Source organism: Amphiura filiformis, chromosome 8, assembly GCF_039555335.1.
Source record: "Amphiura filiformis chromosome 8, Afil_fr2py, whole genome shotgun sequence".
Lineage (NCBI taxonomy): Eukaryota > Metazoa > Echinodermata > Ophiuroidea > Amphilepidida > Amphiuridae > Amphiura > Amphiura filiformis.
Genome location: NC_092635.1, coordinates 70,703,645 through 70,720,893, shown reverse-complemented (window position 1 = coordinate 70,720,893; position 17,249 = coordinate 70,703,645). Strand labels below are relative to the sequence as shown.

Below are 17,249 nucleotides of genomic sequence, written 5' to 3'. Positions count from 1 at the left end.
GATAAATGATGTGTCTGTTTTGCCTGTTATTTTAAGTTTGTGTTGCGAACTACAACAAAGTGAAATTGCACATGTTCTTTTGCTCATCTATCAGGGCACAGTTCTTGAACCCCAATATATTTGTATATTCATTGAATAACCTTCGACAATAATGGGTACAAAAACTCATACCCTGTTCTCAAAATGCAATTATCATCTGTTCGTCATCCAAGCCCAGGGAATGTGTGTATGAGAGGATTGATGGCTAATATGATTTTGGAAGGGCTCAGTGGGAATTGAAAGGTTATTGCAAAAAACTTGAATAATAGTGACAGTGATTGGAGTACACTCTAAATTAGAAAGACAGAAGCAGTAATGGCATATTTATATAGGTTTTTTAATAGAAATTTGATTTTTGATATTTTTTTTGGTGTGTTAAAGGCACTCCTTAACAGTAATTGTAGTATAAATTTATGGGTTTAATATTATGTTTACTATTAAAAGTACTAGTATTAGGCTCTGGCTTATCTTTTGATTTTGATTTTGCACCCATATTTTACAGACTTTGGTGGTATGTTTGGAAACAGGGATTAATGAGCCAGGCTTTAAAATGTTTAGCATTTATTTCTATAATATGTTCGACCTCTTTCTTTGTATTAATGAAAGTGTTCTCTGGCCTCTTTCTTTGTAATGAATGTGTTTTTGGCTTGATTAGTAATTCCAATGTTAGTACCGGTATATAAAACTATCAGATGTGTTTCCTTTGCCGTAGGAACTTTAATTCTTTCAGTGCCATTATCATGGCAGTTAATATCAAACTCTAACTAGCATTTGTTTACAGGCTCTATGTTTTGTTTAAGTAAATGATTGTTGAGGATTTTCTTGTCTTCTGATGTTAGGGTTTTTGTTTTATACTTATATCTTAGAGTATGTATCTTATTTTGTTTGATTAAAACATCTTGCATTAAGTTTTATATTTGAATACCAGTTCCTAATTTGTGTGGTTTAAAACATTAACAATTGGTGTTCTTGTATTTTACAGGGAAATTAAACATGGTTTAAGATTATGCGCAACACAAAAATAGCTTGCAAATGGAATAGGCCTACATGAATGCGGGACATGAATTCATTTGTTTTCCCTACCTTTTTTTTTGTTTGTTTATGAAGTTGGGGAAAATAGTATAAAAGCCTTTAAAAGTCTATCTATAGTAATTGGAAACTGTAAAAGAAGTGCAAGAACCTGTTCATGATACCTCCGAGTCCACTGGTATACTGTGCGTGCGGAAAGCACTAATGTGGTGCCACATTACATTTGATGTAGTATATATGTCATGGACTGTAACATTTGAGCTGTTTAACCCCTTAATGCTCTGCATGCTAGCCATAGGCTTCAACATAAAAAGTTCTAGTTTTGAGATATTTTTCAAAATATCAAGTCCTATCTTAAGAACCACTGAACCAATACCAGGCTTGTTTGTACTCATTTTAATGCATATTTAATGCTGCTTCCAAATATGGTAATGAAAATAAACAATTATGAAATTTTTGAAAAAAAAAAAAAAAATGAAACTTGTCGTCTGCAGTCGACACCCGCGTGGAGAGAGTTAAGGGGTCAATTGGTCAGGGTATACAAGTAATATTGTAAATCATTTCTATTGCACAACCTTATGCCCTACAACAAGTTAAAACTGCATTTCCAAAAGGTTTCAGTGTTAGATGAATTGGTCAGTGCATGGTGGTATGATAAATGTTTATAAATGTGTACAGTTAATGGTACCAGTACATTTTATTGTTATCATGGTTATCACCCATATGCTGTTTTCTGTAATCATGGTGATCTTGAATGAGAAATACTAGCTAGTACTAACAAGGTAAGACTGATCATAGTTTAATTAATTTAATTATATTTAGTGATAGTTACAGGACTATTCATGGGTATTGGAATAATTCTGGTAGACCCTGCGCACAAGTATAACCCTAACCCTAAGCAACCCCAATTATAACCCTAACCCTAATCCTCACCGTTTATAAACCTAACCCTAATCCTAACCCTAATTTAAATTTAAATTATAAGGGGGCTGTCATTTTCTTTGGAAGGGGGGTCATGAATATACTGGGGAGTGGGGTCGTAGAAGTTTTAGACCACTTATAGGGGGGTATAATTTTTCAACACCCAAAATAGGGGGTATAGAATTATTAAGGGCTGGTGACTCAAACTTTTCGCGCGCTGTGCATGTGTTCTTGCACACAATCTTGCATATAATGCAAATATTTTGCGCATATAGCGCGCCTTCTTTACACACACAATTAAATTTTAACTCACTCCACACACTTTCTTTGCTCTAAAGTTTTGATGCGCTCATAAAAATTTTCGACCCAAGATAGGGGGGGTCTAAAAAAAAATTGTGCCTGCGATAGGAGGGTCATAAAAATTTTTACTCCGGTCACCGACCCCCCCCCCCCCCCCCCGACGAAGAAAATGACATCCCCTAACCAAACCCTAACCCTAAAACACAGGGTGCACAGGGTAAACCAGAATTATACCTGGGTAATAATAATAATTCCTATTCATGTTTTAGTCCAAGACACAATGTTTATCATCACCGTTCAACATCTTTATTAACCACTCCCGTTTACTAACTGCTCCTGTTTACTCTACTAGCTCCCGCTAGTTTTGAATAAAATAAACACACTATCTGTGGTCATCTTGTGACTCCCTACATTTTGGTCATCAAAAGTATTATGCCCACCCCCGTATTTTTCTTTCCGAAAATGTATGACCCCCCTGTATATTTGGGATCCTCCTTCCAACGAAAATGATAGCCCCCTAAGGGGTATTTATGGGGCTCAAACTCAGTGACAACAAACCTCACAACCAGGGGAACATTTTGCAGGGGTCATGTCAAATCTTAGAATTGCTGCATTTTCTGGCAATATGTAGGGGTACGGAGCTCAAACTCAGTGACAATGAACTTGATGAGAAGAGTAACATTTTGGAATATTTTGCATGGATCAGGTCAAAGGTCAGCTGGGGTCAAATCTTCGAATTTCAATATCTGGACATCTGTAAGGGTACGGGGCTCAATCTCGGCGACAACATCATGACCAGAGGAACACGTTGGAACATTTTGCAGGGAGCAGGTCAAAGGTCAGCTGGGGTCAAATCTTCGAATTTCAATATCTGGACATCTGTAAGGTGTGCGGGGCTCAATCTCGGTGACAACCTCATGACCCGGGGAACATATTGGAACATTTTGCACGGGTCAGCTCAAAAGACATCATTCTGGGGCCAAATCTTAGAATTTCGTTATCTGGACATCTGTAAGAGGTACAGGGCTCAAACTCGGTGACAACTCATGACCAGGGGTGAATTATGGAACATCTTGCAGGGGTCTGGTCAAAGGTCATCTGGGTCAAATCTTAGAATTGCATTTTCTGGACATCTGTGAGGAGTACAGGACTCAAAACTCGGTGACAACAAACCTCATGACAGGGGGACATTTTTGGAACATTTTGCAGGGGTCAGATACCTCCACAACACCAACATGCCCCAGCTAGGTTTGTGGTCTATGACCACCATTTGCCTCTAGTTTCAATTGTTATCGAGCAGTCTCGGTTAGGGACGTAGCCCGGGGACGTAGCCAGATTTTGGTCGGGGGGGGGGGGGGAATACGACGAACAAAATTCCCGCTTGCATCCATTTGACTCGGTATTATTATTGGGACACCGGTTTTAGAGACACTGTTCATGTAAAGTATTGGAGCTTCCAAAAGAAGGCTTTATTGGGACAATGTGCAATATTGGTATTTTACACTATGTTGGCCAATAATCGGATCATTTCCCCTTTTCTTTTCATTTGCCTATTCGAATTTCTCAATTCCTCTTACATTCCCATTACACCACTACTTCTACGGTGAAAAGGGGCTGCATTTAATATACCAATAGAGCAGCGCACCACTTTCTATACTGAGCGGTGTCCAAAGAATATCTGTTGAATATATGAATATTTTCAGAATGAAAATATGTATATCTGGGCCGGGTACCTGGACGCCACGTTCCCGGAACCACCGCTATGTGGCAGCACACGACTAAAGCTTTGAAGGAACACCTGAATTGCTTTTATATGCTCAGACCTGGTAATGCTCAGAGATGCCCGAGATATCTATGATGTAGCCACAATTTTGACATTGTAGCACATGGAATGCCTTATAGGATGGTTTCAAAAAGGTTGAAAACGCTGATAAATATACGAAACAGCATAGATCTGGGCCAAAAAAGTGCATTTAATCAACAACTCTACTAGACCCGTGACGTCTGCGCGACGTCACGGGTCTAGCCGGGTATACGCCGCAGAAGTGACGTAGTTAATCGGATTAACTACCATAGCGATAGATGAATACAATTTTGACTATACCGCCCTGCACTACAACGATCACGCATTACAGATGCATTGAACCATATATGTCAAAGAAAGCCTGATCACTCGCACCTGTAAGATAAGTATCTTTGAAAAGAGCGTTATTGTATTCAATCTATGTTTGCTGACATACACAGGTGATTAGTGCAATCTGCTTGTAGTGCAGAGCGATCTATTCAAAAATTGTATTCATCTATTGCTATGGTAGTTAATCCGATTATGACGTCACTTCTACGGCGTTACTATTATAGCACCCTTCATCTGGCCAGACGCCACCAACGGCATCTATCTCTAGTTCCGAAAAACTCTGGGTACGTATTTGTGAAGAAAATATCAATAGCAAACCAGAGTATTGATGGCGTGATTGATTGATATTAACTAAGAATTAAGATGCAGATACAGATTACAAACATACATGTAAACGTAGGTATATCTGGTATCCTTGAGCAAAATTTAGTTTTGCTCTTTAAGTTTACACATTTATTAATGCATATATTCTGCCCTCTGGAGCAAAACCGGAATATCTGTATAGAGAAAATAAAGCAGATTCTGCCCTTTGACTTGGGGTTTTGGTTTGTCCTGTCAGCTCCCAATTAGGTACAAAATAATGATTTTGCAAGATGTCGATCTTGCACAATTTTGCTGCATACATCATGAGTACAAATAACACTACATACGAACTTTTCACTGCTTCCAAAGTAAAACAAAGTATATGCTTGCAATTAACCAATCAGAAACCACATTTGACTTTGTGGTACTGCTGCGTGCTTCTTGATGACATCAATGATACGAAGGCCCTGGAGAGACAACACTGTTTACTCCCTATTCCAGAAAAATACAGCACTAAGTTTTTGAGATAAAAAAAATATTATCAAGTTCTGCCAAATGAAACATAGCTCAATTCATTCATTTAGTACTAACTGGAGATAAAAGAAAAAGTTCACTATTTTACTAATTTCTTGAAAAAAGAGCCAAAAACATGCATTTCGGCACATTTTCTGACAATCTAGTCACAAAAATCAAAGACTTGGAACAAGTCTAAGCATTCAAAATCTTGAGTATATGCCGAAATTTTGCTATAATTTTCACTTTTTTTGATCGTCACAGCATACGAAAAACACCTTAAAAACGCTTGTTTTTAGCAATTATTTCCAATAATTAACCAAAAATTAAAATTTGACTTTTATTGTCAGTTAGGACAAAAGGATTAAGATTTAGCTATGTTTAATTTGGCAAAACAGGATAATATTTTTTAATCCCAAAAATTATTTCTGTATTTTTCTGGAATACGGAGTAGGACTTTAACCCTAACATCAATCAATAGGACGGTCCTGTAGAGACAACATTTAGGACTTTAACCCGAAAGTGACGCTACGATATGTATAACTGAAACACATGACGTTCTTTTGGGCGTTCCACTCTGCTCTGCTAAGTCACGTCTCGGCGCCGTTCCTGTGTTTTGGTATAAATCATCTTGTACGTATTTTATTCATAAAAAAGAGCAGTAATACAAAGCAGGCATGGCTGTTCCAGACGTCAAATTCACACAGGTATGTTGATTGGGCAATTCCATTAGAAATTCACACTCCCTGTGTGGGAAATTAAGGTCATGTCTTCTATAGACGAATCCAACGAGCCAAGTCATGGTCAGGATTTGGTCGGCCATTATCGGGTCCCCGCATGCACCAAACAGGTGTTGTGAGTGCCCAATTGGGTGGATTAAACCCGCTTAAAAAAATTTTGTGCTGTAAACTGTCATCATTCTTTTGTCTACGTGTAACACGGGTGATAGAATGCAGTTTAAAATACCCTTCAAGGCCGCATCATTTCACATTTTAGGTGAGATAGCTGGGTCCCCGTCGCGGCTCTGGCTGCCATTGAGGTGTAGGAATGCGTGAAATTGGATTTGGCTATAGGGGAGATTTCAACTGAATAGCACATACTGACCGTTAGTCCTCAGGTTCTTTATTCAAAAAGATCAGTAATCCGAAAATAATAAGGTTCGATAGTCCGACACAGGATTCGCTATTCGCCGTCGAAGTGATGTAATAATCGGATTAACTACCATAGCAATTAGGGTAAAACAATTTTTGAATTTATTGCACTTCACCTGGTACGTTCCCGCGGTACCTCTGCATTGAACCATATCAAGCTGATCACTCGCACCTGTAAGATTAGTACATGTATATTTGAAAGGAGCGATATTGTATTCAATCTATGATTGCACACATACACAGGTGATGAGTACAACATACTTATAGTGCAGCGCAATACATTAAAAATTGTTTTACCCTATTGCTATGGTAGTTAATCCGATTATTACGTCACTTCGACATCGATTACCATTTCACCCAGATGTACCAGTGACGTCAACGCGTTGAGCCAGGTGTTTCGAATGCGCGGCGTTTTTAAGCGTGTGCGTGTGTACGTCAATGCTTAAGTGAACGCTAGCAATTTAAAGTTGTGCTCAATGTAATGCGCACTGACGTCACTGTTACATCAGGATGAAATGATATAGTGCGAAAAATAAATTTAAAAGGGATCGGTAGTCCGAAAGTTGGGTTTAGAACTAGGGTTTAGGGTTATGGTACTAACGAACTTTTGGACTAGTTACCTTAGGGTTTGCAAACCTTACAACTATTATGTGGACCTTAGTGGACCTGGTTAGGATAGCTGGTTGAAACCGTTCATTTCACTGGCGGAGAATTTAAATACCAGAAAACGTTGCAACATTGATCCCAAGTTGCTTATTATTTGGTTGGTATTCGGAAAACAAAATATTCGCATATCTATTTCCAAATGTTACCAAATGGTTGAATGCTTGAAATTCATTTCCAAACGAGCCTGTGAGAATATCACGATATTACGTCCAATGTCGGCAACGCGCAACACTGCAAATTCGTGACTTTCGACCCCTTATTTTTTCTCAGATTTTAATTAATAACGAGTGGGTGAATTCTGTAGGCGGCAAAACCTTTGGCACTTTAAATCCAACGACTGGAGAAAAGATATGCGATGTTCAGGAGGGTGAAAAGGTAAGAATAAGGCAAGATATAAACAACAACAGCAACAATGGCAATTGATATTATCAACAACCACAACAACATGTTTTGTCTTGCATGGGACTTTGACGTGGAGTTAACTTCAACTCTGGGACAATTAAAATCAGGACCACTTCTTGAGCATGTTGAGGACTTCAGTGATCTGTAATAATGAGATTGACGATTATTAGAGAGATTGCGATTTCCAAACGTAGAATCGAACGCCCGTGCGATCTATATATTCAAAATGGCGTCACAGGAGAGTGATGTTGAATAGATTGCACGGACGTTCGATACGTACGTTTGGAAATCGCAATCTCTCTATTATGATCAATGACGACGTTGACGCTTATTATGAGGAAGGTGGCGATGTTAATGATGACGAAGATTGTGAAAATGAGGAGGAGGAGATGGAAGAGGCCGACAATATTGATGATCATCATCATTATGATGGCGATGACGATAGTGTTTATGATGATTTTGAACCGGTATTTTCACACATTTACTACAATATTGCAATTTTTCATCCTTTCCTAATTTTTTCACACTTGAACATTAAAGGCTGACATTGATCTGGCTGTGAAAGCTGCAAAGGACGCCTTCAAAATTGGTTCACCATGGCGCCGCATGGATGCCTCTGCAAGAGGACGTCTTCTGAATAAGTTAGCTGACCTGGTAGATCGAGATGCTGACTACCTAGCGGTACGGTAACTAAACGCCGTAAATATTTGGCCTGTTTTAAGCGTATGGTATTGGAGATCAGATTAAAATGATAAATATATATCATATATTATTTGAAGTTCTATTAAAATAAAAGATATATCATGATTGTGATTACTTGAATATTATAAATGACACGCTTATATTATTATAGCGTGTAACAAGAAAAATCATACAATTGCAATTTCGCTTCTTAGAAAAAACTAAAAGAGATCATGGCAACAATGTTATATGCAGTGGAATCAGTAACATCTTGGCCAAAAGAAAAATTATAAATTCAATTGATAATTGTGAAAGAAGAAATGTATCGATCAACAGATGAGGAAAGGGACTGCCTTTGAACTTCATCAAAAACAGGCCCTAACGACAAACAAAAATGGTGTGAAAATCGTGAGAGAAGAGCCCACAAGGTAGAAACAAGAATCAAAATTATTTCCAAAATAAAATTAAAACAAATAATTATGATTATTGGTATGGTATGAGAGATCATATGCAGTACAATAGAAATTGTTGCAATAAATATAGAAATATGCGCATGCATAGATGGTATGCATGATTAAATGTACCAAAAACGTATAAAAACAAAATCATCAAAAAGCGCTAAAAATATGATTAATTTGATGGTTTGCGGAACAGTAGCAGTATGAACGCATTTCTATACTAATTATCATGCTAAGAGTTTTTTGAAATTTAAATTTCTCATTCAATCCAGAGCCTCTCTATGGTGTATTACTTTGATTACAAAAACATGACCTTTTGAAAACAAAAGTTTCAAAGAAAGAAATGTTTGTGATTCCACCACTGGGACCTCCCTTTTTAATAATCATGATAAGCAGTAGATACCAAATCAACCAGGTACCATTTGTTAAATTTTGTCGTCAATATAATCTTGCTATCTCTTATTATGTAAAGAACAATGGGTGATAAAGCGTACTACAAATTGGAGATATTCAACTTGATCCCTTATCTTTATTTTTTTCAAATGGTATAGGTCTAAAATGAGCATAGCATCAAGGCTATGTTATCGGTCTACAAAGTTGCAAAACCGTGCCAAATTCCATACTTTTATACTCGTGATATTTGGAATTATGTACGTAACAATACCTCAATTTGTCGCGAGATTTTCTTGACTAATATTCACCATAAATCAGGCAGTGACCATACGCTATTGTGTTTATGCTAATGTTATAACGTAATGAAGTATTTAGCATCGCTAATACATAATTGTTTTGAGAGACAAAAGTTCAAACTTATATTTATCCTAAGTAACAGTCATCAAAGTCATGCAAGAGCGGAGATACACCATAGTTGCGGGAACTTATTGACCGTCCCTCGTATAATATAAGTTTGATTATTTTAATGTTCTCTTCTATGTTGTTGATTTCCTGTTTATAGTCTTTGGAGACTTTGGACAATGGGCTTCTGTACCACACAATGTCGCGTCCATTTGTTGGTGGGGCGGCTAATATGTTACGATATCTTGCAGGATGGTCAGATAAGATTCATGGCAAAACTATACCAATTGGTAAATATCATACCTACCACAGTGGCCTTTGGCCAGGCCGGCTCTGTGGCTGTTCAGACGACTTTCATTTCAAAACAATCACTGCATATAGGCTGAGATTGAAGCAATATATCACTCTCACTCTATTCGTGGGATCTGTTCATCTACCTACGTACCATAGACCAAGGGAGGATCTATATAGAAGCCAGGCACTCCTCCTCAAAACAAAAACAACAAATAACCAGAAAAGCAAAAACAAATTGACGAAGCTTTAGGCGATTTCGACAATATTTTTTCGACTCGAAGCACACCGGAAACATTTCACGAGTGGGCTCAAGCATTCAAAAACCGGGATCCACGGGCCCTTGTCGTGGACAATGATTTTGAAGAGCTCTGTGAAGCTCTCCTCTGCTCTGTGGATTGTCGCCTCAGCTAAATTGTGCTTTGTCGAAGTTGTTGCCATCTTTTCTCATGCGGGGTTCTATTAATATATCCTTTCCATTAATGTTCTATTCCTTGTATACTCTTAATCTAAACGCATCCCAAAAAGAAAGAATCCAGTTTGATTGTTGTCCATAAATCAAAGAAGGGGGTCTTAAATCAAGACCTACAAAAAGTATGTTACAGACGAATTAATTCCGCACATTTTGATACCTCATTTGTGCGAATCAATGCAGAATTAATGACACAGTGATCTTTTAAATGCAGTCACTTCAATTTTTAAAGTTGCAGTAATGAAGATTACACAACAACAGAGACGGTCTAAGGCTGTTTGACTCCACTTCATGTGTTCTATTCAATACAGATACTCTTTTACTCAATGTTTTCCCGTTCACTCTTCACAGTCCATATCTGGTATGTCCTCCTGCTGCATCAATGATTGCCAGACATCTGCGGCCCATGCTCTCAGCGAGACTTCTGATGCGCCCTGGCCTTGATCTATCGCTGCCCATTATTGAGTAGCAGTACCAAATCAATAGGAATTTAATGCAACTTTTGAAATTGAGGTGATTGCATTCAAAAGGTCACTGTGTCATTAATTCTGCATCGATTTGGACAAATGAGGTATCAAACTCTGCAGAATAAATTTATCTGTAACATACTTTTGGTAGGTCTTGATTTAAGACCAAATCTTTGACTTATAGCCCAAAATCAAACTGGATACTTTCTTTTTGGGATGCGTTTTTTTATGATTCACAGGGACCTTTATTGATAATTATGTTCTATCATCCATCCCTAATTGTTTTCCTAATATGATTTTATGACATCTTTTATGTGCAACTGCCTGGTGTATTTCCATTGCAAATTCCTCTCGATACTTTATACCGATGTAATTCGTCAGTTTTATCATCAATTGTTATGTTGCAGATGGTGATTACTTCTGCTATACCAGATACGAGCCAATCGGTGTTGTTGGTGCAATAGTTCCCTGGAACTTCCCAGTCTTCCTCACGTCGCTTAAACTTGGACATGCTCTCACCTGCGGAAATACATTGGTATTGAAGCCGGCTGAACAGACACCATTGACAGCACTCTATCTGGCTTCTCTTGTCAAAGAGGTAAGGACAATGTGTTGATAGTCGTGCAAAGAAATCGAAATACCGATATCGGAATCAACTTGTAATAATAGCAGAACTTTGAAATCTCCCCTCGACTGAAGTATATAATTGTTGTCGAAATTTGATGTATGTGTTCCCCTGATTTTGGATCTTAAGCAACTGATTAATAGCAAACCTTGGGTTTTAGGAAATGATTCGGTCTTAGCTTCTGATTTGAGGGAACCTCGGATCCTGGAATGAAACTCATGGTCTTAGAAACTAAGTTGGAGTAGTGAACAGGTAATAGATTTTAAAAACGGATTGGAGACGTGAACGGATAATCTTGAGAACTGGCTTGGAGTAGTGAAAGAATGTCTTTTATGATTTGGAATAAATAATTGGTTTTAAAGCAACGCTTTACCCTAACATCGTGTTGACATTTTTATCTTATTATCGTAACCTGAACTTTCATTCTAGGCTGGTTTCCCACCTGGCGTTGTAAATGTAGTACCAGGATATGGACCGACTGCCGGAGCAGGCATAAGTGAACACATGGATGTCGATATGGTTACATTTACTGGATCAACAGAGGTGGGTTTATATCTTGGTGTACGTACCACAAGGATCAGCTATAATAATGTTCAAACACTATATAATTTGTGCAATCGTTCAAGTGATGACATTTCAGGTAACTAAATATAATATAAGTATCATGTGGAAAACGTTTAAACCTTTGTTGGAATTTCCCAACTTGAAGAAAACAGCAAATTATTGCCGGCATTGCTTCTAAATATTAAGCTATTTTAGCCAAACTATCGCATTTTGGATCGCAAGCGTCTTATCTTTGTTTATGTTTACGCTTTTTAGCATCAGAAACGCCTTTTTAAGAGTATTCAATAAAAACAGTTATTCAATTTTGATTGTTTTGTTAATTTTATTGTCAATGACAAAGATGTTCGGGTATTACATTATTGTATCTAGCATCAATAGTGAGGCTCAAAATCTTGGATTGTGAAAAATTATTATTTATTTACGCTTATGAACATTTATCCACTTTTGAATGATAAGCCGAAGGTGTTTAACCAATTATGCCTCACGCAAATGCTGATGCTAATCGGATTCATCCCATTGAATTACGTGTGGACAAAGTGATTTTCGACCCTCTGTGTAAAAGTACGGCCATTTTGTTAATTTAGTTTGGGTAAAGCTCTTTTTGGACCAGACTGTATTGGGACCATTGCAACAAATGAGGTGTCATAATACGCAGAAATAAAATCTGCTTCGAATGCACATTCTAAATTTGGCATATTATCAACTGTTTTGGAATAATAGTCATTCATTCAGGGAGGTAATTACTTATTGCCAGATGTTTAAATACTCAGACTCCAACTGATGTTGTGGAGGCTGTCTGCCTTTCGTCTAGTGCCACGCGTTTTGAACTCGCCACCCAAAAATGGTGGTTTTGTTACGCTTTTCCAAATCGAGACTCGTTCAAATTGTCATATCTCTGCTTAAACAAAAGGTATTGTAGTTTTTTTGGTGTCATTTTGTAGCTACATGAGTGCCCTAGCAAACCTCCAAAGGAGAATTGTTTATCAGCTAAGATAGTGGAGTTATAATTTTTTGAGTTCAGAATGGCCGAGGTGGTTGTTGAGGCGGTGGCGGTTGAGGCGGTGGCGGTGTGTACAAAGTCTATGAGAAATATAGATTTTGTGTGCGCGCGTTGAATCAACTGATCATATCTTTACATCCATATGGGCTACAGGCATGGTTAAGAGCTCTTTTGAAATATTATTAATTATGCTAATTGTTTTTAATCATTTTGAACTCTTTATGATTAGTTTAGTCTATAAAATACAAACTTTTACGTACAAAACTACCCGTTTTCATAGTAAACACTGTAGTAAGCAATGCGGAAGTCTTCAAATTCTAAAAGTTGCTGTCAATATTTAATTACTTATCCTATCATAGTCAAAGTATACATTTTCTGAGAGGAAATTTGACGAGGAATCTAAATATGGACTTACTTTTTCTGTATGGGTTAGGGGTAAAATGTTGCAGTTCAAAATATGTTGAATTGTAAAAAAAATTGAACATATTTTGGGACACCCTGTATTCCGAGATTACCAAACAGCTGTGATTTTTTTCTTCCCAAGTCAGTAGGCCCCCCTAACCTCTATCCAAATCAATGTTGTTTACTTTCAGTTTATAACTGAAAGTTAGTAATAAGCAATGCATTAAGTGACCCATTTTTTATTTGGTATTTTTTTATTCCACCCTGTATAACTTCAAGGTCACCCTGTACAATGAGTTGAAATGTGTATATTTGAATTGCTTATGCCTTCAGCTTTTCAAAATGTATACTTTTGCTAGTTTAGGGTTGATAGTTGTGTAGATATTCTAATTTGAAACTTGATTGGTGTAAAAATTCATAATATTTGTGATGTAACGCTAAGGGTGGCGAGTTCAAAACACATGGCCCTAGAGGCATGCTTGTAGATGGAATTCTACGGTATATTACTATCAGTGTTTACTCAGAGGCCGTATGTCTCAATTTTGGCCCAGTGAAAATTATTTTTGTCTCACAAGAATTTGTAATGCTGTATTACAATTAGTGAATTTGGGGAATTACTGGGCCAAAATTGGGCCAATTTGGGAAGAAAATGTTTCATTTGGCGCACCCAATTTCCAGAGAGAGTAAACACTGATTACTATATATTAAGTTTATTTGACAGACATGTATTGTAAACTCTATTCTGACCCGTTATAGTTTGTCATGATCATAATTATTATCTTTGTGCTTCACGAACACGACTGACTGATGTACTGAAACTATCCACAGGTTGGAAGAATAATTCAGAAGAGCGCTGCCAACAGCAATCTGAAGAAGGTTGCCTTGGAAATGGGAGGCAAAAGCCCAAATATCATATTTGCCGATGCTGACAGTAAGAATTGAGCACAAACATATAATTAGCACCGTAAATAAGTGCATTTTAAATTTTAAAAAATATAATTTCAAATTGTAGATTTTTATATCATATTTTGCATGTTTTATTTCTCTTCTGAATTTTGTCATTGCTTACGATGCATTTTAAAATTATTTTGCTTTCTTCAGTGGATAGCGCTGTTGAATGGAGTCACATAGGTTTGTTCAATCATTCGGGGCAAGTTTGTCTTGCCGGCTCCAGAACCTTTGTTCAAGACGAAATCTACGATGAATTTGTCAAACGAAGCGTAGAAAGGGCGAAGAAAAGAACAATTGGAGATCCGTACGATCCAAAGATACAAGGTGGACCTCAGGTGAGTGCATTCTTGATCTTGCAAATGACAAGAAGGTTTTCATTGTTGTGTTTAGGGAGAAAAAGTAACCTTTAAGAATAATTATAAGTGACTTGACCAGAAGGAGAAGGGCATTCTATGTGCTGCTTGAATAGAACCAGATAAGACTACCCCTATTTCAGATTTGTTTCGACGTGAAGGGGTCAAAACACCCTCGATAAATTAAAAGACACGATCTGCAATTTCGTGATGCAAACGTCAATTACAGCACCAACAAAAATGGTGATCCCTATGCTTTAGATTAAATGCTATCCAAATTATTAATACGCTATTTTGATACACTCTCCTCCCGTAATCTAATCGTCAACAGAACGGAAGGTGATCTTGGGTTACTCAAACAGACAAAATTGATATAGACAGCATATGTTATAAGCTTATCAGTATAAAGCACTTGTTTTTGTTTTATCCTCGTACAGTGCCTTGATCATAACTGCCTTAAATGATTTTTTTTTTTTTATTGAACAGGAACAAGTGGACAGAATCATGGATTTGATAGAGAGCGGAAAGAAAGAAGGCGCCAAATTAGAATGCGGTGGTGGTCGGCATGGAGACAAAGGTTACTTTGTTGAATCTACTGTCTTCTCTGACGTTAAAGATGATATGAGGATAGCAAAAGAAGAGGTATTGAGAAATTTTACCAACAAAGAGTGTAGCACCGTAAATGGTTGATATCAGTGTTTGTTTTTTCTTTGATTCTTTGATCAATGGCGGACGTGACCTGGGCACCGTCTTAGGGGGCACCGAATCGACCAATTCAGCGCCCCTTAGATCAATTCTGTGCCCTTCCAAGCGGTGAACGTCAAACAAATCACGCTCGTCGCGCACATTTCAAGTAGTCAACATAAGTAAATCATTTGAATGACAGTTTTAAGACCTAAATTCAGCTTCATTATAACCAAATTAGTGGTATTTGTGCAAATTTTTGCGCGAATTGAGGGCGCAATTCTACCTCCTTGCCCTTGGGCACCACAACCCCAAGCTCCGCCACTGTCTCTGAAAGCAGTCTTTCATGATTTGAATTTCATATTTATGTTTCAGATTTTTGGACCTGTACAAAGCATTTTTAAATTCAAAACTATCGAAGAAGTTGCCGATAGAGCTAATAGAACAAGCTACGGTCTTGCCTCAGCCGTATTTACGAAAGACATTGACAAAGCTATCACTATTGCCAACTCCATCCAAGCAGGATATGTTTGGTAAGTGAAAAATTATTTCTCAATTAGACTTATATGTTATCAATGGGTTAAAATTTTTACTTAAGGTGGTACTACACCCCTTGATAAATTTGTGACTATTTTTGCATTTTACTCAAAAAATAACAACACACTGGTACTAAATTGTTTTCCTTCGTTTATGGTCACGGCCACAATGCTTTGTGGGTAAAAATGACGTCATTCTGCTTAGAAGTCACGATATTAAACGGTGGTTCATAACCACCGTTTCTAAATAGAAATAATCTCATGAATTCCGTTCTTATTTCAGGGTGAATTGTTATGCAAACTTTGCATGGCAAGCTCCATTTGGTGGCTACAAACAGTCGGGAATTGGACGCGAGGGGTAAGTGACAATCATAAAATGAGAAAAACAGACATGAATGTGAATTTAAAAAAATTATCCTTCACATTTAACCCATTTTTAAGATGTTTAAATATTTTCATACTTTCGTTGGGAATCGCCGACTCAAAAACACAACAACACGCACAAAATGATTACAACAATATTATGTTTATCCACGCTCTAAATTTTGCAACGGCTAATCCAGTTGTGAACAAATGGTTGCCGTTTGTTGCACTCTCTTGATGCTACATACTTTGAATAAACCTGTGTACATGCAGTGCTTATAAGATATAATTACCATTAAATGGCCATACACTTCTAGTGCCCGTTTCTATTCATCGTTATGTATTCTTCTCCCGTGCATTATTTTCGCGAACTACCCTTCACAGCCCAAATTATATAAACCTGCACGCTAAACAATGCATTATCTAAAACCTGCACGCTAAACAATAGATTCTAGATAATACGTGCACGCTCAAATACTAGAAATACTACTTTCACATAACCATAAAGTAGAGTTAGGTGGCGCTTTAGACACAGAGATCACATAACTATATAATTGTCTGTTCGATATATATACCAACAAAAAGTACAAATATACATTCTGTGGTGTTAAAATGGTATAGTTACAAACGGTGTTCTATAATAGTGTACAATTACCGAATAAGGTGCAACTCGCTAGACTTGAGTCCAGTCCTCGTTTACGGAGTTTAGGATTAGGGTTTAGGGTTGGGATAGGGCAGTCTTGTAATAAGACTAGTAGAGTTGCACCCTTGCAAATATCATTGTCATAAATTACGATTAATGACCTCAAATAAATCAAACATCAAATGAGAATAATCGAGCTTCTATTAATTAAAAGGGCCAAAAACAGGTGGATCATAATTATACAAGATGACACCATTGCAAAATATTCAGCATTTTACAAATGAAATACATGTAGGCCTATATCTAAAATAACATAGCCGGGCCTGGAAACACACACTAGCGCATAATATCATGATCATGCTTTATAATACCATAGGCCTTCAAACACATGTGTTTGAAGGCCTATGATAATACTGAACAAATTGTTAAATCCCAATGTCGTGTGTTTTAATATAAGTAGTTCAAATTATAGAGCTATAAAGTCCAGTTGATATTCACCGTAGTAC

General features: G+C 37.3%; 1 protein-coding gene across 1 annotated transcript in view; it reads left to right on the top strand.

The window, feature by feature from the left end:
- Positions 1-7,311: 7,311 nt before the first annotated feature.
- Positions 7,312-17,249, top strand: part of LOC140158349 (aldehyde dehydrogenase 1A1-like) — a 49,255-nt gene continuing 39,317 nt past the window's right edge. Inside the window, exons 1-11 of the mRNA XM_072181440.1 lie at positions 7,312-7,431; positions 7,999-8,139; positions 9,553-9,682; positions 11,030-11,220; positions 11,677-11,790; positions 14,042-14,144; positions 14,315-14,503; positions 14,559-14,563; positions 15,004-15,159; positions 15,577-15,734; positions 16,021-16,095. Coding sequence (XP_072037541.1) covers positions 8,065-8,139; positions 9,553-9,682; positions 11,030-11,220; positions 11,677-11,790; positions 14,042-14,144; positions 14,315-14,503; positions 14,559-14,563; positions 15,004-15,159; positions 15,577-15,734; positions 16,021-16,095 — 1,196 coding nt within the window. The 5' untranslated portion in view covers positions 7,312-7,431; positions 7,999-8,064. The remainder of the gene's footprint in view (positions 7,432-7,998; positions 8,140-9,552; positions 9,683-11,029; positions 11,221-11,676; positions 11,791-14,041; positions 14,145-14,314; positions 14,504-14,558; positions 14,564-15,003; positions 15,160-15,576; positions 15,735-16,020; positions 16,096-17,249) is intronic.